This window comes from Pteronotus mesoamericanus, unplaced genomic scaffold (assembly GCF_021234165.1).
Source record: "Pteronotus mesoamericanus isolate MK-2021 breed Mesoamerican mustached bat unplaced genomic scaffold, CSHL_Meso_final contig_74, whole genome shotgun sequence".
In the NCBI taxonomy this organism is placed as follows: Eukaryota; Metazoa; Chordata; class Mammalia; order Chiroptera; family Mormoopidae; genus Pteronotus; species Pteronotus mesoamericanus.
The window spans coordinates 14551775-14573404 of record NW_026555247.1 but is presented as its reverse complement, the minus strand read 5'-3'; the positions used below and the strand labels follow the sequence as shown (position 1 = coordinate 14573404).

At 31.2% G+C, this 21630-nt stretch overlaps 1 protein-coding gene across 1 annotated transcript in view; it reads left to right on the top strand.

Annotated features, from left to right (window-relative positions):
• CCDC178 (coiled-coil domain containing 178) overlaps positions 1 to 21630 on the top strand; it is a 297827-nt gene that overhangs the window by 255668 nt on the left and 20529 nt on the right. Inside the window, exon 19 of the mRNA XM_054583812.1 lies at positions 16925 to 17059. Within this exon, the coding sequence (XP_054439787.1) occupies positions 16925 to 17059 (135 nt within the window). The remainder of the gene's footprint in view (positions 1 to 16924; positions 17060 to 21630) is intronic.

The window sequence follows — 21630 nt, the reverse complement described above, 5'->3', positions numbered from 1 at the left end:
AACGTAGTATTAGACCTCTATGGGAGCGTGGAGAAGGAAGCACTTCCTTTCTCCTTAGGACAGGGGGATGCCTTAGGAAAGGCTCCTCCACAGAGCAGTCATCCCTGTTGTATCACAGGACTATGTTGTACAGAGTTAACCCATAATGTTGGTTCAACAGGCATAACAGCTAATAAAATTTTACAATGTACGATTTGGTGTAATTGAAGTGGAAAGAACCCAACTTCGCCGACATTCATTAAAAGCCTTATATTTATTAATTAAGTCATTCAAGTAATATTTGTGGGGGAATTCCCATGCATCTGTCCCTGAATGAGGTGCAGGGAACACAAAAATGATTACGTGCCCCAAGTACCCAATAGTCCAGCAGAGAAAGCAGACATACAGCCTTTGGTTAGTTCTTCTCATTTTAAAAATTCTGTATTTCTTGTTGCTCAGAAGTCACCTCATTTTTTCACAATGTCCATATACCTTTTGTCTCTTATTTATGTCAGCGCTTCAGATTTTCTCAACTTTATCATTTTGTGACTTTTTTCCACAAACTCCCAAAGAAACCTTTGCATGCCCATGAGCCACTGTTTAGGAATGCCATGGGTAGCTTTGTGTGCCAGCTTCTGTGTTTTAAATTTAACCTTCTGATTTTAATTTTGACTTGAAACTTGTATTTAGAAATATTCAAAAAGTTTATACTATTTTGTAATGTATTTCAGAAACAGCAAAATCTTATTGTTTTGATAATCCCACATATCATGTAACAAGCAGAACAAACTGTCAAAAGAACAAAGGAATGACTAGATCTCCACAAAGCTCATTTACTCAAAGTGAAGGAAAAAAAGAAAACAATTGTTTGATTTGACAGTACTTAAACTAACATGACAGAAAGTATAATAAAATTGATTCAACTATTACACTTTCATTTATTCCGAGGACTATAAGTGTCTATGTGTTGAATTTTTAGCAAATGTAGCCACTTTTGAGGTATGATTTGAGAAGACCCAGAAGTCCCCATTGTTTCTATACTATTTACCACAAATACAATACAGTATTGAAAATTCCTATTATTAGATTTACTCCCTTTGATAAAGCAATGTGCCGATATCCTTTTTAAATGTATGAGGTGGTTAACACAAAACTCTTTAAGAGTATTGTTATATAAAATATAAATTTGTTATTTGGACTACCTGGTTCATATAAGGATGTCTCTTGAGATGGAAATGTGAGGGAGACTGGATCAAATATAGCAAGAGTTTTGCTGAGAGTGGAAGGAGATCAGAAGATTTCTCTGTATAGGCTTTGAAAAACCAAAATTCGGGAAGTAGCCAGGGGTCAGGATGAAGACGCAAGGGGCTGATGCAAGTGCAGTGAGAGGCTTGGAAAAGGAAGAACAACATGTAAGAAAAATAGTTACCCAAGTTAAAGTTTGGTTATTAACAATTTTGAAAAAATATTCTCAAGCTTATGTGAAGCCTTCAACTCCAATCTTGACATTCCACCATTATGGCTCAAAAAGTCTTTATATGCTCATCTTTATTATTTCATCTTTAATAATAAAAATAAAATTTTGTAATTGCATTCTTATTTATTGCTTACTCATTATGTCCAGTTTCCCCCATAAGTTGTAAACTTCATAATCCTGCTGTTCTAGACTTGACCATCACTGTGTATCTGATGCCCTAAAAATTTATAGGTACACAATAAGTACCTAAATTAGCTGTTTAATTTGTTCAGCAAATATTAGTCAAGTGTAATAAGTAAAAGTATGGGAAATTAAGTAAGACATGGATTTTAATCCAGGCGTTGTCAGTATATAGCAAGTTATTTAATCTTGCTAAAAATCCTTTTTTTAGCCTGTAAAATGAGACTAATGAAGAATAACTAAAGTATTGTAAGTCAAGGATTTTTCACAGTGCCTGGCACATAATATATGCTTACCAAATAATAATAACAATAAATTTATACTGTTATATAATATATAACATTAGTAAATAATGTTATTATAAATTATTATATAGTATTATTAAGTAAAGCAGATAATTACCATAATCTAATGAGTATAAGAGTATTTCATTGTGGTCTTAACTTCTATTTTCCTAGTTACTAGTAAGTGATTTGCATTTCTCTTGTAAAGAAATGTCTTTTTCCCATTTTATCATTGGGTTTTATGACTCTTCTTTCTCATATTGATATTGCACATATATATTTAAGATACATTGATATATCATAGAAGCTAATTTTTTTTATGTATGTGGTAAATATCTTTTCCCAAATGTGACTTACCATTCTCATTTTTATGGAGATTTTTTATTTTAAGAAAGTTCTTAAAAAAAAAAAAAAAAGAAAGTTCTGATGAAGTAGAATTCAAAAATACTTTCTTATTTATGCATATAAAGGCATTTTCTTATAATTTGTAAAATTTTTAAAAGTTGCCTTTCCCATTTAAGTTTTTAATACATATGGAGTTTATTTTTACATGTAATGTGAAGATTGGTTCATTTTTCTTCATATTCAGAAACAACTGTCAAAATAATTAGTTTGTCCGTTCCTAATTAGTCTGCCATGCCAACTCTTTTATAACTCCAGGTTCTCTATTTTTTCTTCTGTTGATTAATATGTCTGTGACTATACCAAAACATAGATGTAATTACTATCTTTGTAGCAAATCTTGATATATAGCAGGGCGAGTACCTCCACCTTTACCTCCTTCTAGGGTGTCTTGACTAATTTTTGCTATTTGCTCTTCAAAACTAATTTTATTATCAGTTTCTTTTCTTTTCTAAGTTTCCCAAAGTACCCTGTTGGTAAGAATTCCTTTATTGCTATAGATTAATTTGCCAAGAATTGACATCATTAGGACATTGAGTCTTTCTCTTCATGGACATGGTTCCTTATTCTATTTTGTTCTTGTTTAGTATCTGTAAATAAGTTTCTTAATTTTTTCCATATAAGTCCTATGCAATTTTTAAAAAATATTTGTTTAATATTATTTTATAATTGGATGCTTTTGTGAAGAAAATTTTAATTATAGTTTCTAAAAGTTTATATCCAATGAGTAAAATTTTCATTGATTACTAAATATTGATCTTATATGCAGCCACTGACAAAAGGTTTACTATTTATTATAACTAACAGTAAATTCTCTTGCATCATCTACATAATCAATGCCAGTTTCTTTCCTCTGATATTTATGTAGTCACACACACACACACACACACACACACATTTTTTTTTTCTTTTCTCACAACATTGTTTAGTACTCCAATACAATATTGTATAACAGGAGTCAACAAACTGTAATTGCTGACCAAATGTGGGCCTGCCACATGCCTTGGGACTGGTCATGATACTATTAAATATTTGAAAAAAGTCAGAGGAAAAATAATATTTGACACATAAAAATTACATAATCTTTAAGTTCTATAAATAGTTTTATTGTAATACAGCCACATATTTATTTACATATTGTCTATGGCCACTTTCATGCCAACCCAACATATTTGAGTAGTTCCAACAGATGGTGTAGCCCACAAAGCTACACCATCTTTTTAAATTTATATTTATATTTAAAATATACATATATTTTATTAAAAATAAAATTTTTAAAAATACAATTTTTAAAAAAATTATAAAAATTTTTTATTTATATTTATACTTAAATATATTTAAACATAAAATTTACGTTTTTTATTTATAAAATATTTATTCATAGAAAAGTTCTCCAACCCTCATGTATAAAGACAGGATAATAGTTGTTGTTACAAATGGGTCTTGACTTTTGTTCAACAGCATTTCTGCATATAATAAAATGATTATATGGTTTCTCTTCTTTATTCACTTAATGTGGTAGGTAAAATACATGTTTAAAATGTATTAATTTTTGATAAGTTTTGTAGTCTTAGGATAAATTCAACCTGGTCATTTATATGGTATGGACATATAAATTGTCATACTCATTTTACAAATACTTACTAAAAATTTGCACACAGGTTTATAAAGATAATTGAATTCTACTTTTTCTATATTTCATACTACTTATCTGATATTAGTTTGCATGTCTGTTATCCTTGTAGAATGATCTGGGAAACAGTCCCTCTTTTTCTCTTTTCTGAAAGAGTTTGCACAAGATTGAAATAAATTTCCCATGTAAAACTTGAAAAAACTCACTTATAAAATTTTCAGAGTTGAGTGTTTTCTATATGAAAGTAATTTTTAACTATATTTACAATTTATTTAATAATTATAAGACTATGAGACATTCTATTTTATCTTGAGTCAGTTTTATTAAGTTCTGTTTTTTAGGTCTTTGTCCATTTTATTTTAAATTTATTGATTAAGATTACTCATAGTATTATCTTAATGTTTAATGTTTTTATATCTACTGTGTCTATGAATTTTGCTTCTTTTTCAGTTCAAATATTATTACCTTTTACTTTTTATTTTACTGGTAGAAATTTGTGTATTTTATTGACTAACTCTGCCTTGTGAATTCTCTAATGACTAATTCTTCCTTGTGAATTCTCTCTACTGTATATTTGGTTTCATTACAGTAAATTCTTTCCCTACATTTTTGGAGGTATTCATTTTGTTCTTCATTTAACTTTTGTCATTGGGATGTTCATTCCTGTCTTTTCTATTATTTTATTTTCCAAATTTATTGAGGCAAAGGTGACAAATTATGTATCGTTAAAGTATACTATGTAATGATTCTGATAAAGGATAGAAGACTATAAATGTTCCTCTTAGTACCATCTACTTGTATCTAGATATTTGAATTTTATTATCATTTAGTATTAACTGTTTAAAAATCTATCATGATCCATTTTTGATTCATGTGTCATTCAGAATTATACTCATAAATTTCTAAAGCTATATAGAAAATTTTATTTTACTTCTAATTTAATTGCTTTGTTCTCAAGAATGTGTATACACAAACACACACATATATATGTATATATATTTACTAAATCAAGTTTGTCACACCTATTAATATTCATTATTTTAATTGGATTTGCCAAAACAGATGGCTATGTTGAAATCTCTCAAAAGTTGATACATTTGTTGACTTCCATTCTTATTGCCTTAGTTCCATACAAGTATTTAATTAATACATGTTTCTAGTTAATTGAACTATTTTTTCTATTATAATCTTAATTTCTAAGAATGTTATTTGTCTTCAAGATGCTCATACTAGTTCAGGAGGTTTGGCCAGTCGTGCTGCCTGACACCTGTTTTATTTGGCTAACTTATACTAAATTTGACTCTTGTATCCTTTCCAGCATGACTCATCCTGTCCTGTGCAGAAATCATTAGGTATTCCTTCTCTGAGATCCTCTAGTCTACTGATTTCCATTCAGCTTCCTCATTTATCTATCTTCATAAAAATTTTATTTATCTTATATATACATCTGAGCCAAATTGAAGACACAACCAGCTGGCCCATTGGATCCTTGAGCTACTGGATGCAGAGCCTGGGCCCCAATACAAAGTAATTTCTCTGGGAATCGAACTGGCGACCCTTTGGTTTGCAGGCCGGTGCTCAATCTGCTGAGCCACAGTAGCCAGGGTACGAAGTAATTTCTCAATAAAGGTCTGCTTTTTCATTTATTATGAATGAGTAGTCGTCGCTATACTACATTCTACCTAGAAATGTCAAGTATTAATGACATAATGGGAGTGATACAATATATCTGTGCTATAATATACTATAAAAATGTAGGGCATAATTATCAGTTGAGAGCAAATATCTGAGTGTAAATATATATCTGTGTCTATGAATTTCCCTCTTACAAGGGACGGCTTTCACTGAATCCCATAGATTTTTGAGTTGTGTTCTCATTTGCAATTATTTCAAGATGCCTTTTGATTTCTTCTTTGACCTCATTGTTAACGCCTTCATTGCTTAGTAATACTTTATTTAGCTTCCATGTCTTCTGTGTTTTTCAGTTTTTTTTCTTGTGAATAATTTCTAGTTTCATACTATTATGGTTGGAGAAGATGCTTTATGTGATTTCAACCTTCTTTAATTTATTGAGACTTATTTTGTGTCCTCATATATGGTCTACCCTTGAAAATATTCCATGTCCATTTGAAAAGAATGTATATGATTCTGCTTTTGGATGAAATGCTCTGAAGATATAAATTAAATCCACCTGATCTAGAATGTCATTTAAAGCCACCATTTCCTTGTTGATTTCTGTCTGAAAGATCTTTTCATTGATGTCAATGGGGGTGTTAAAATTTCCTACTATGACCCTATTACTGTAAATCTCTCCCTTTATGTCCATTAAGATTTGCTTTACATATTTAGGTGCTCCTGTGTCAGGTGCCTAAATATTTACAAGGTTATATCTTCTTGTTGGATTTCTCCCTTTATTGTTATTTAATGTCTTTCTTTGTCTCTTACTATAGCTTTGTTTTAGAAGTCTATTTTGTCAGATATTTTTCCTTCCATTTGCATGAAGTATCTTTCTTCATCCTTTTACTTTTAGTCTGTGTATCTTTTGTTCTGAAGTGGGAGACAGCAGATATGTGTATATGGGTTTTGTTTTCTAATCCATTCAGCTACCCTAGAACTCATGACTGAAGCATTTAAGCCATTAACATTTAAAGTGATTATTGATAGGTATGTATTTATTACCATTTTAGTCTTTAACAATAATTTTAGAATTAAGAACATACTTTCATTCATTTACTTGTTTTTGAACAGTTCATTTTATTTGTGCATAAAATTTAGTAATTTAAGTAAACAAAATGCCTATTATTTTTAAATTCTTAAAATGAAATATCCATCAGAATACAGTAATTTTATTTAAGAATTAGATATCTATGAAACAAAAACGTTTGTGAGTTTTGCAGCTTGTTACTACTATTAAATATGTAAAAATGTTAGATTAGCTACTTTCTGTTACAAGTCATTGCAATGTGTTATATACAAAAGAAATATATTTGCATATCCATGTAAAGGATAGTCTTATCTTTATTCACTCTAAGAATTAGAAATGTCTGTTATGGATCAGCTTTCTTTCTCTCATGCCATTAGAGTTTTTACATATTAAAAGAGGTCAAAATAAAAAATATTTTTAAAATGTTTTATCCTTTATATAATTAGATAAGAGAGTAGTTCTTTATTAATTTCCTTAAAATCCAGCTTCAGATTTGGGAATGTGAGTTCTATTTTTTAAAGTATACCTACGCAGTTGACAAAGGACATTTCTAGAAATCAGCTACGTGATCTTTAACACTAGTCTGTGGAATGGATTTGAGATTTGTATATTGTACATGCGTAGCTTGGGTGTTGAGTACTATAAAAAGATCGGTATTAACTGGATTTTGTATATCTGTCATCCCTGCAGTGCGAAAAATCTGTGGAGTAGTTTGTAATTGCCATTGTTTGGCTTATTACAATAAACAGAACTGATAAGGCTTAAGCTATTTGCCTTGTGAGCTGCACTTCACATCACTCTTTTGAATTAAAATCGCATGCACATATCTGCACTTAGTTTTATTTGTCTGTCAGAAATAGAGAAAGGCAGTATGCTTTCAGTATGTGAAACCATAGAATAAGCAGGTCAGAAATTATCATTATTTTAATATTCTAGTGTAAATGAATGATTATGTGTGTTTCTATCATCTATCTCCTACTTAAAATATATTTTTATAGGAAAATATTGATATTTTTATAAGTGGCCTTTGTCATATTTTGTCAAAGCTTTAAATATGATTTTAATACAAATGAAAATCTGCAGAATGCAGCATGATTTTTCTCTTCTTTGTCAATTACACATGATTTTTTTAGAGCTGCTTCTACAGTTGGACTATTTGACTATGTTTGTAGACAGGAAATACAAGCAGACTATCTGAACTGCTTTGATTTTCCTCCCAAAGTAAAAATTCTTCATAATGTTTCTACTCGTTGGATGCAGGCTTCTCACCAATGCAATTCTGGGCTCACTAGCAGTCACAGCAGATGAACTTTCAAATTTTCAGATACCTGTGATGAGTTAATTCATGCGTACACAAGGTACTTCCTTCAGAAATCCTGTATGTAACTTCTAACAATTGTCACACATCGTCACCACCACATGTCCAACCCGAAGTCTCACCCCAGTGTACTGGGGAGTGATTTTTACTTCCAGAATTTGGAATGTGCCACACTTCTCGTAATTCTTCCTACATGTTGTTAATAAAATTTGTTTATTGCTGTGATCCTGTTAATATCCTGTTTGAATGTTGTATCTAATGGATTTTTCATGTGCTTTACAGAAGTCTGTGTTCTTTAAAATTACTACCCAGTTTTTATAAAGATATTCTTCCTCCAAAAAAGTATAGGTCTAAATGAAGTATTATTTAAAAATATGTTTCATATGGTCAGTTCCTCAGGAGTTATAGGTTTTGATTAGTCTGGTGATGTACAAATTGTTATACATAGACAAAGAACTTTAAGTGTTGCCCACGAACATTCAGTACTTCAAATTAGCATCACCTTTGTCTTATAAGGGACTTCTGTGTTTTCAGTAATGACTGGTCTTTGTTTTCTGGCAAAGCAATTTATAGTTCATTTTCAGAAAACTATACATATGGCATTTGTATTTTAATTAAAAAGGCTGTTATTATGTCTGATTCTTATAAGCAGAAATTCATTATAAGGACACTTCTCATTTCCTTGAGATGTTCTCTTTCCTTTTTTCCAGGGTTCTTAAATAGCAAAAGCCAGTTAAATTGTGTGCTTTGTAGACTTAATTTTTGCCACCATATGTCTCTAAAAATGATTTCATTTTATCTAAAGCATATTTGCAATGATATTCATGTTCTGTCCTGCACAGAGACAATAAGGATTTTAAAAAACATTAGTCTACTATTGTTTTAATACAGTAACATACAATGTGTGTATAATATTACAAAAATTTCTGTTTATTTAGGTTAATATATTTTTAATATCTGAACTCTATTGTTGGTTTTTAAAACTTTGACCTAGCAAAACATCTTTATGATATATAAACATGACTGATATAAAAATGTTACTGCCATTATTCTTATTAGAGATTTGATCTTTTGACTTGATAATGGTTAGAAAATTTAAATCACAAAATGAAATATAATCTAAAGACTATTTTGAGGGATTATAAAAAAACTTTCTTCAAAATTCTATGAATCAGTTTGCATATCCTATGCTATTTCAAATGGAAGTACCACCAATCCTCCCCTATTCTAGAAAATTCAAATTCATGTGAAAATCTTCATACACATACATCTACCTTCAATTTAGTATAAAATAAGTTATATAGTTACTACTCAACAACTATATTAATTATGTGAACTGATTGGTGGAGTACCAAAATTCTTAGACAATTTATGAAGCCTCTGGAAGTAGTAACTTTTTTCATATTGACATAAATTCTTAGTATTTTAGTTAGGTCTTTTACGGTAGGTAACATCACACTGAGTTGATACTTCACAAAAATCTTGTACAAAGAAGCCATTGTTATACTTTAGCAGATAGGCTGTTTTTTAAGTCAGATCATAATAAATTCCCTAAAAGCAAATAATTTCAAGCCACAAAATATGGAGGATGCTTTTCTTTTAAATATGTCACCTTAACCTAAGATGTTTTTTTAATCGAAACAACTAAACATACAGAATCATGTATAAATTATAATTAAGTAAATAAATTTTATAATAAATTTCCATGTACGTTTACCAGCTTTGGAAATCATGACACTTGTTTAATCTGCTTTGGATGTTTAAACCAGTGTGGATACACCCAAAACCCTCTGTCCATCTCTTCCTATTATTGTTTCCCTCCTTTCTAGGAGTTAACTACTAGCCTCTTTTTAGTGTTTATCATTTCATTTGTATTTTTTAAATACTGTTCTTATGTAGCAATTAACTTGAAATATAAACTATTCTCATGTTTTATTTATATAAATGTTATACTGTATATATCACTTCAACTTTAGTGTATTTATTTTAAATGTTAGGGTGTATGTTATGACCATACCATGATGTATTTTTTTCATTACTCAAGTGTAAACAGACTGTTTCCACAGTTTCACTATTGCAAGCAATAGTATAAAAAACATCATTTTAAATGTTTTTATGAGGGTATACTGTGACTGTTTTTTGAAAACCATGTCTCTCAGACTTCACCATGCATTAGATTGCCTAGAGGTCTTGTTGAAACTGTTGCTGGGCCCCAGAGTTTCTAATTCAGAAGGTCTGATGACTGTTTCTAAAAAGTTCTCAAGTAATACTGATCCTGCTGTTCCTGAGAACCATTTGTCTAGAATATGAAGATTTAAGTATAATTGCCTGATCAAAGGGAAACGTTTTCAACTTCAATACGGAATGGTTAAGTTGCTCTCCAAAGTCTTTGTGTCAAATAACACAGATTTGAACAATATTTGAAAGTTTCATTCTTTCCATATGGAAAGCTGTTTTTTTTTTAAAATAATTGCCAGTCTGATGAGTGTGAAGTATATTTATTTGTATTCTATATTGAGGTTAAACATGGTTTTATATGCTTAATGACCAAACAGCTTGCTTTTCTGTGAATTGCCTTTTTGTATCATTTTCCAATTTTTATGTTATTGTATATATTTTCCTTTATTAACTTATAGGGGCTCTTTCTACGTTACAGAAATTAATTTTTGACAGCTGTGTTATTAATATCTTCTCTAAACTTGTGGATTATTTTGTTACTGTTTAAAACTTTAAAATTTCAATGCAATTAAATTTATCAATTGTTTTAAGATTTTACTTTAGTATTTTTTAGAAAGTCCTTCCCTTTTTAAAGGTCCTGAAGTTATTTTATTATATTTTCTTCCAAAAACTTTAAAGTTTAGCTTTCCTCCTTTCAGTCCAACTTGCTTTTATTTACACGTATATTATGAGTTAAGGATCCAATTTTATTTTAGATCTTCTATAGGAAAAATTAATTATGCTAGCCTTTCTCTACCAATTTGAATGCTATCTCTGCTATTTTCCAATTTCTGTGTTTTATGACTGTCTCTTTCTTCTGATCAAATGTTTATCCATTCCCATTCCAATACTGACATCTTAGCTTTAAGACCAATTTTACATATTGCATGTCAAATTATTTGAGCTTGTTCTCCTTATTACCCAGTTGTCTTAGATATTCCCAGTTCTTTGTTCCTCCACATGAATTTTAGATCAAGTCCATGAAACTTCTTAAGATTGTAGACTACTTTGTGAAAAATTGGCATACCCTTGATAATCTTTTCTTCTTTGTGAGCATATTATATCTCTCCATTTATTTACTTTTTATATTTTTCAAAAATGTTTTTAACTGTCTTTATTAAATCCTGCACATCCTTTAATAAATTGAAACTTAGATACCTTACATTTTATATTGTGATTATGAATGGCATTTTTAAAATTATAATTCAAAATTGATTATTACTCATTTTTTAAAATGTTACTGATGTTTTTACATATTGATCTTGTTGACAAAATAGTTCCTATACTCCCATCACCTCCTCCTGTTGGTCTGTAGAGCCTCTTGAGTTTTCTATGAAGGCATTCTGTCTAACTTTTATACCTGTCTTTTTCCTTTTATTTTCTTATTGTTTTAGCCAATATCTTCAGTAAAATTTTTAATAGAGGTATTGATTCCTAAGATCCTTACTTTATTTTTCCTCAAATTTATGGGAATGTTTCTAAGTGTATTTACTTAGTAAAATATTTTTGGGGAGTTTTTGATTTCCACCCTTTATCAAATTAAAGAAATTTTCTTCTGTTCCTATTCCTAGATAATTTTTCAGTGTTGATTGTTTTTGTTTTGTGTTTAATCATGTCAACTTTTCAGCGGGATGATTTTTTCTTTAATATGTTGACATATTACATGAAAATATTTGTTGAGAATGAACCATTTTTAAATTTCTGGAATCATTAAATTACAGTTCTTATTTACTGTCTTATTTACTATACCTAGATGGAACAAATCTAGAGGCTCATTATTTTAATCATTAATCCAAGTAATTATTAGTCATCGTCTTATTACAAATAAATCATTTTAAGTTTTTTAAAACAAACCATAAGTTAAGAGAGCCCTTTACTTTCCAGTAGGAGATATGGAGGGTAAATTATTTCCTTGCTAGGCAAAGAAAGAAGAGAGGAAGACAGTCATGAATCTATTGCCAAATATTCTTGCAAAATAAGTTGTTCCAAATTTTAGCAGCTTAAACCAAGAAACATTTATTTTCTCACAAAGTTTCCCAGGGTAAAGAATCGGGAACTGCTTAGCTGGGTGGTTTTGGCTTGGGGTCTCCCACACGGTTGCAATTTAGTGTTGGTCAGAATGGTTGAAGAAGCTGGAGAATATGCTTTCAAGATGATTCACGTGGCTGTTAGCCAAAAAATGCTTCAATTCATCACAATGTGGGTTTTTCCACAGAGCTGTTCACACAACGTGGGAGCTGGCTTCTTTCAGCTCAAATGATCTGAAAGAATTAGACAGCGAGAAAACCCAGGAGAGAAGACACCATTATGTGTGTGTGTGTGTATGTTTTGAAAGTGGCATTCTATCATTTCTGCTATGTTCTGTTCTTTACATGAATGTTACCAAGTCCAACCCACACTTACTTAAGTGTACAGGAATTCTACTGCACTTCTTAAAGGAAGGAATATCAAAGGGTTTGAGGGCCTATTTTTAAAATCACACCTATGAACACTTTTTTTTTTCTAAAACACAGTAAATTACAAATATACTTCAACTCTATTTCACCCCATTCTTCTACAATGTGTCTGTCTTCTTTGGGCTAGAAACAGTAAGCTTTACTTTATTCTTGTGTCTTTCATAATGTGAACCAGAAAACGGTATGCTCCAACCAGGCCCTAGAAAATGTCTAAAAAGGTGATGCTTTGAAATTTCTACTTTCAATACTGAGAACATGGAAAAGATGTAAGGCAATATTTTGGTGCTAATTTGTTTATGGGTAAACCCTAATGTGTTTGAAACCTTAATAGGAATATCAATTAGTGTTATTCTAGTCTTTCAATTTTTATATGCATAACAGCAACAAAATAATATAAACCTAAATTTATATAATTAGATGGTTTGTGTGTCTTAATATATGCATTATAACATTTAGTATTAAATCCAAGTTTATGTGATACACAGGAGTTCAAAATCGTCATGAATTTAAATAGGCAAACAAAATAACTTGGATTAAAATCAGAATCTATATAATTTAGTGCATTAAAGTAAGAAATGGAGAATCAGTTCTTGAATGTCACAACATTAATTTACTCTGCTTTACCGTTAAACAGAGTTAAGCTTTAAAATATTAACAAATGTCATGAGAGCCTAATCAAATTTATGGAACATTTTTACCAAATATATAAATGGTCATTGTATACAATGTTCACAAAGGTACATTGTATGCAATGCTCACATTAACACAAATTCACCAATTCTCTATATCTTGCTACACCATGTCAGAATGGACATTGATTGATTTTTCTCTTCATGAATAGGTGCATAGTGATCATTGTCTCAAAAAAAGTATCAGTGAATTCCATCCTTGGGCTTCTTCCAGCAAACAACTCAGAAAGCAAATACTAAAGCCAGGCTTAACAAGTCTACTACAAATTCAAACTGGCCAGAAACCATTGTCAGAAAATTCTTCCAGTTCCTTTTCATCATTTTATTTTTTTAAATTTTTCTTTATTTTTATTGCTGGAGAGAGATTTGTTGTTCCACCTATTTATGCATTGGTTGATTGATTCTTTTTGTTTAGATTTTTTATTTTTTAATTAATCTATATTATATTTTTTTCCATTATCATTTAGTTCGCTTATACCCTGGTTGATTCTTGTATGTGCCCTGACGACAGACCGAAGCCTCAACCTTGGTGTATTGGGACAATGCTCTAACCAACTGAGCTATGCAGCCATAGCTCAGTTGGGCACCTTTTTACCATTTTAAATGGCCCTGAATACAAACGAGATGTTTCCCGATTTCCTGATGAAGGTGAATATTCTCACTTTCTCTTTCATAAAACAAAATCGAGGATCTTTTTCTAAAATGACTCTTTTCCTGTTCTAATATGCTCTTTCTTAGTTCAATGAGAATATATCCATTCTCTCCCAAAGCTCTTGCAGTCCTACTTTGGGGCTGAGCAGCAGCCCAATTTACCTGTTAATGGCTCTAAATTCCGTTCTTATTTCTAAGTACATGGCAAGTCCACCCAGTGTGTTTGGGTTTCTCACTGTCCCTTTTTTGTTTTTCTACCACTTCCACCCTCATTTCACCTCACCTTCTCTAAATTCTGTTTCAGAGAGCAGGAATGTAATCATTTTAAAAACAAATGACTACATTTCAGGAATGCAATCATTGGAGTGTTTCATTCCAATAATACTGGGCTAATTGAGATGGAAGAGATCAAAAACACTCCAATTCCTTTGGTTTTTCCAACTTAATTTCTGCCATCACCTAATGAATATATATTTTTGTGTTTTTCCATTACTTGGATTATTCTTCTCTTCTCCCACTAATTAGTTAGTTTCTAAAAGTCTTATTCACTTCTTCATTTCTACCACTAAAATTTTCTGAGTTCATTTTATTGAGTTAATTTCAGTAAATATTTACTGAGTGAGTGATCAATGTCTACTGACATCTTATTATTGGGTTTTTACCATAAGTACTTTCTTAAAGTAGTTGTTTGTCATCATGGCCAACTCTTTCTCAACCACCTTTCTGGCATCTTAAATATTTTTCTGTATACTATTGTTTCTCATTTTTGTATTGAATGTGCATATGTATGTGTGTATATGTGACACATACTGGATGCTGTTCCTTTTCTCCTTGAGAATTCCTTCATTTTTTTTCCCCCTTTCCTTGTTCTTTTTCCAGAGGCCAGTTAGCTATAGATTTTCCTAAAAATTCTTTTTGTGAGGTACTACTCTTTCATAGTTGCTACTTAAAGAAATCTGTCACCTGAATAGCTGCAGATAACACTTGCATATAGACTAATTTGAGGCCTTTTTGGCTTCCTCAGGGCTACAATGCAGAAAACCGCATAAATGAGACTTACTGTATAGAGCTGCTTCTCCTCATTTAAGATCTGAATGTGGGAAATATTACCATTCAGTTCACTTTCATTGATGAGCTCCCCCTCGTAATACCTTCCACATGTTGAACATCTCCTACTTGAAAAAAATTACCTTCACTTTAGTGTATTCTTCTAAAACTCACCTCTCTCTTATTTGCCTTTTGTCATATTTGTAGATACCATAATAATGCTATAACACATAGACTAAAGTGTCCTCATGTCTTAATGAGTATGTTAAGATAAAGCATACCCTTCCCTTGTTGGCTGTGAGAGTTGGCAGAAAAATCTTTTAATATTATATTAGAAATATTAAAATATTTTATTGATATATTAAAATATTACAGAAATAAAATTATGTTGCCAAATTTTCTCTCCCAGAAGTGATGTTACTCTTTAATTTGATAGCCTAGGTTATCTGTATGCCCATAAACTAATTCTAGGTATTACATTTCAGAATTAGCAAGCTGAACTATCTATAGATTATAAGGTTATATTTTCTTCCTAAGTTAACCAATTAACCAAGAATAGAGGCTTTATTTTCAACACATAATTTCTATTGTGTTTTCAGCACAATAATATCTATGTGTTGCTTATTACAATGTATAAATGAAAACAATGATGATAAAGAATTCACATGTAATACCAGGTAACTTTTAAAAATTGTTGTTTATAAGTCAACTTTTATTGAAATATGCATATAGAAAAGTGTACAAGTTATATGCATTTGCTGTATATATTCTTTTACAGAGGATCCTTTACATGTAACCAGAACCCAGATCAATAAAATACTATATTTTGTGACATGTTTTATTCTGTTATGAAGAAATGTTTTATATGAAATTTTGAGTGTTTATTATCATACAAAACAAACTAAAGAAATCAACAAAAGTAATTATCCACACTTTCAAAATCTAAACAAGGTTTCAGTGAGGAGAATATATTGTATGTAAATGTAGATTTTACCATTAATTTTTATGGTTTATTTCTTTGAAAATAACATAATTATAACATTTCTGTATGGTGTCACTATGCTAATTGTTGAAGGACAAATGTACATGGTCTTGATTAAACTTCTACTGTGTTTTTTGTTTGCTTGGTTTTATATTAAACTTCCAAAAGGTATGGAATGTCCCATTGGAGAAGTCCTTCTTTTTCTCTATAGATTCAGTATTAAACCTGTCACTGCAGAATGTTGCATCCACTGTACTTTGGTGCAGTGAGATGTTTCCATGTCACATAGTCGGAGGGAGGTAGATTAATAGGGAGTTCTAGCTGGAAATTTCTTCCCTGTTATTGTTCTCCCTCAGCAGTTGATGGCTAAGTTAATTCTCTTTAGTTTTGTCATGCTCTAAAGCACACATTGCCAAGCAATGGTGAGCTTTATGAGGAAAAAAAAAAAAGAAGCAATGGTGTCCATCAAAGTCTTAAAGTTGCATTTTTAAACTTTGGCTTGACCTGATGTGCCATTCAAAACAGCTTCAAAAGACTTTTTTTTTTAAAAAAGAAAGGTTCAATATGTCCCGAGGCTATCGGTTTTGAGTTAAACTGGGTGAAGTAGAAATATTTTACTCATCAGCTTTGCAGTCACAGAGTGTGCCTCAGCTAGAACAAAACTGCTGAGGCATTTAGAGAAAATTAACCCCCCATCCTGGCGGCCAGATGTGACTGGTTTCTGACGAATGCACATGAGTGGACTGAAAAATCAAGAGACTGTGAAATTCCTGTCAGGTCCGTACAGTGTGGAATGGGCTATTGACTGCTTTCTATATTTCCCTCCATCATTCTTCTTGAACACTGCCATTAATTTCCTCTCCTACTCTGACTTGTGTTTTTTTCCCCCTCCCTCTTCCCTTTAGCTCTGTCAGCTGCAGAGAAGGATACAGAAGGTGTGGCAGCAGTACTTCAAACTGGTGGTCCTCTACAGCCGGATGAGGCTGGCCAAGTTCCAGGCAGACTCTCAGGAGAGCATTCAGAAAATATTAGCTGTGCAGGTAGGTGATTGCAGGGAAGTAGGAAAGATCATTGTGATCTAGATTGAAAAGCAAATGATGGGTAGTGTGATGAAGCATTAAAACCATATCCCATCAGAGTTTTATAAATTTTTAACCTCTTTAATAAACTGGAATTGCATGAAGGATGAATTCAGTGTTAGCATATACACCATGCATACTTTGGGGAAGAAAAGAGATTGAACTTATTTCTCACAAACCTCGGAATGGATTTTTATAAATACATTTAGTATAAATGTATATTTTCAAATCTTCAAGCTTTGCAGATGGCATTCAGCTGTTTAAAAGACACTGTCAACAGTAGCCTTGTGTTCCTTTTGTATGAAATCTGCAGTGAAAATGACATTCTTGTTTATTTTATTTTAACTGTTTTATTTCCCCTTCCATTTTGTAAGAGGCTTAACTCCATAAGTAGGTTTGGAGATGACTTAGTGTGAAAAACAAGCAATTTGGAGTAAACGTGGTTTTAGATGCATGCGAAATTTTACTATTCATCCCAGTAAAAACTTTTCAGTGGCTCAATTATCTTAAATTAAGACTATGATCTATATTAGAAACCTATATTGACTATGTGAGGATTATTTTATTAAAATCACTTAAATATTTTCAAATTACTGTTATATAAGATGTTACAATATTATAAAACATGACTTCCCAAAGGAAAGTACACACCATCTTGTTCTGTTAAGAAACAAAACACTAGAAGTATCTATTGTATAAAAAAAAATGACACATGCTCTTTAAAACCATAATTTTGATTAACTTACAGCATAAACAATGCATGCTGAACCTAAACAAACTAACTTTTTTCCTAAACATTTTAATTACATGTACACTCACGAGGTTTGTCCCACAAATAAAGAAAAGGATTTTGTAAAGCACTTTCAAAGCTATTTCAAATTTCACTTTTCTGGTGACTATTTTTGCTGTTTTCTCTTGAACATAGCCCCCATATTTAATACTCCCCACACTCTATACAAAGGTTCTACTGAAAATGAATAATAAAAAATTTACTATAATAGTAGAAATTTAAAGTTTTGAAAAGGCAGTGCTTAAAATGTGTAGGTTTAATGGAAATTAGTATACATTCAAACGAGTATAAGCTACAACTACCGTATTTTAGAAGTCAGGAACATATCTTAAAAAGTATGTTAACATCCATTACATTAAAAATTATGAGCTGGCTACAACCTGTGATTTCTTTTTAAATATTCAAAGGTAATCTGCATTTTCTAAGTATTGTCTTACAAAAATGCCATATTTCTGCCCAAATGTAAACATTATTAAAAATCTCACAAATGATAAATTCTCATTGTGAATTAGGGTATTTGAAATATTGAAAATGTCAGTAGAAACTATTAGAATATTAATAAAGTGAATTTTCAATCTATAACCTTCAAGAATCATTATTCTAATTTTTTGTTAGAAATTCACCAATAATTTCTTTACCAAAATTGATTTTAAATTACTTATTTTTATGGCTGTTACATAACAATGGAAATGAAGGAGTAGAATTGATACGACAGTATTGGTAGGAAGCCTCGACCGCTCATCCGGAGACACAGCAGCAAGCCTTGATTGTATTTGGGGAACTTAAGGAGCATTACTTAGTGGATTCTTTTCTTAACTGCTGTAGATGTCTTCAATTTAGAACATTGAAGTTTTGGTTTTTAATAAAAATCTGCAAATATAATGTTCGGGATCTTGCCATAAAACAATAGAAACATGAGCAATGCTTTGAAAAAAAAAAAAGACAATCCTAAACTTTCAGCATGGAGCATACCACCATGTACACTATATCTACCCCATACTAGTTTTGTTTTTAGCAGTTCGCACTTCCTACTTGTTGCAATGCGCTTCTTGCTAGAAGATTCTAAGCTCCTTTGGGGCTTTCCACCATCAGTGAAATTAGTTCAATTCTTGCTCAGGTGTTATTTACAGTGTATGGTAGCAAGGCCACTTATGAAATCCAAAAGTATCCTGTGCCTATCTTGTTTTCAATTATTATGTCCAATTTTGAAAAAAGAAAACATGGCAATTTAATTTGTTTGCAGAAGAAGTCTGCTGGTGTCAGTCTCTAATACTTGACTCAACAATGGCTAAAAATTGCTTAACAGACCAGATTTTATTATTCTCTTCTTTCATATAATTTAATAGCATGCCAATAGTGGGGAATTATCTAATGCTATTTAATATGTAACACTCTTTGGTATCTTGTTTGGGAAAAATACTGGGCATGAACATATCATTTAAATGAGAGAATGTGATGCAGCAACAGTATGTAAATGCAATCATAGACTGCATAAGCATGCATATTTTGACTGGATAAAGGATATGACAGTCCCCTTGCACTTTTTCAAAAGTTGAGTATATTTGCAGTATTTTAAACAGGTTTGGAAAACAGTTTAAGGATCATACTGATACATTGGAGAGCGTCATTATAAGAAAGATCAGGAAAAGGGAGGAATATACAAAATTTAGAATGTGTAATTGTCAAAGGAAAAAAACTTTGGAAGAACAAACGTTTAAAGAGCTGCTAAGTGGAGGTCCGCATATTATATATGTCTATTGTTGAGCTCTAGAGGGTAACACCTGGACCAGTGATGGAAGAGTTCGGAAGGAGGGTTTGGGCTCAGTAGGAATGCATATTCTAATGAATGTTGCTGTCCAAACATGTACTGCTAGTGCTCAAGCAGGAGTTACTGCAGTGGTTGAGGAAAAGCAAATAGTCTAAGAGCCCCAAAAACACCTCCTCCTGGACTGTCCCCCAACCTCCTTGCACAAACATCTGTACAAGTGTCTCTGTGTCCTCATCCACCAGAACGTGAGGCTTCTCAGTTGGAAGCATATATTATTTGTTCATTTTTATCTTTTGGGCATCAACTACATTTCTGGAATCATAAGTACTTGAAAATATTTGTAAAGTGAATTGATTATTAAGTGAATTAGTGAATTGGTTTATTAAGATTGAATGTGATAACCTCAAAGGTTCTTTTCAGGTCTAGGTGCCTATGGTTCTAAAGTTTACTAAAGAAAAGCATTCTCTGGGTGCTTTGTGAGGGATTTTGATAGGACGGATGGATGTAAGGTGGTTAATCATGTCTTTCTGTCTGTCTGTCTCTCTCTCTCTCTCTTTCTCATTCTCATACACACTCACACACACACAATGCATTAGTACATACAGGAACAGCTGAATTTCCTGTATCTTGAAAAGAACTGTTCAAATGAAAATAAGCCAGAAAAAACACAGGATAAAAATATATAACTACTTGACAATGTGATATAAATAAGAAAACCTCTGAAGCTATGTGGTCTTTTAAAAACAAAAGAAATTATAGAAATTTGGACTTTTAAAATACATGTATTTAAAAATATTATGATTGATCAGTAACATTAAATTACTAAATCTTACTGGTTAATTCTAGATAGCAGTAAAAACATGGTATTTTAATATAGTTGCCAAAATTTTAAGAATATCTACTCACAGTCCAGAAATAAGATTTGTCATCCCCAAACTACTAGAGTAAAAAAATACTATAAAATAGAATGATTTAAAATGCAGGAAGGACAGCAAGAATTGTATTAAAATGTACAAAGTAACTCCAAACATATTAGTGAACATAATAACTGTAAATGGTTTCATTACACACTTTAAAGTACAGATCTACAGATTGGTCATTTAAGTAAAATATATATCATTAAAAGAGATGTACCTTAGAAAAGTAGGAAATGAATGAAGAGTCTAGGAAAAAAATAAGAACTTCTAATTTAAAAACAGAGAGAGAGACTTCAAGACAAAAATATTTAAAACACTCAAATATGGGCACTGATAATATATAACTTATTAAAACATCAGTCATGAGCACATGATAGTATAACTTCAGAATATACAAAATAAGAACTGATTGAAATCCAGAGAAAATTTGTGACATTTATAATCACAATAGTAAATAAAAGCATATATCCTTGAACCTTTTAATAATAAAAAAAAATAGGAGCATAACATAAAACCTGTGAGTTTTTATCAGCTGCAAAGAAATTCAACTGTAGAAAATTTATTGATGACCCTGACCAGTGGGTTGAGCATCATCCTGCAAAACAAAAGGTTACCAGTTGTATTATCAGTCAGGACACATGCCTGGGTTGCAGGCCAGGTCCCACCAACTGGGGGTGTGCGAGAGGCAACCAACCGATGTTTCTCTTGCACATCAGTGTTTCTCTCCCTCTCTTTCTTTCTCCCTTCTCCTCACTCTAAAAACAAATAAATAAGTAACTTTTAAAAATAAAATGTATTAATATAATTTAATGTAATGACAGGTTAAAGGAGAAAGAGTATATGTGATTACTCGGTATATTCTAAAAAAATCTGCTAACAAGAGCAACATATATTTTAATAAAAGTTACAAAATAGTTTAGAAAAAAACTCCCTTATCTTGATTAAACTAAACTAAATAATAAATTACTGGAAACATTTTATTAAAATTAGGGCTAAAAATAAGGATTCCTGCTGTTGTCATTACTGTGCAGCACTGCAATGAAGCCTTAGCAGCAGT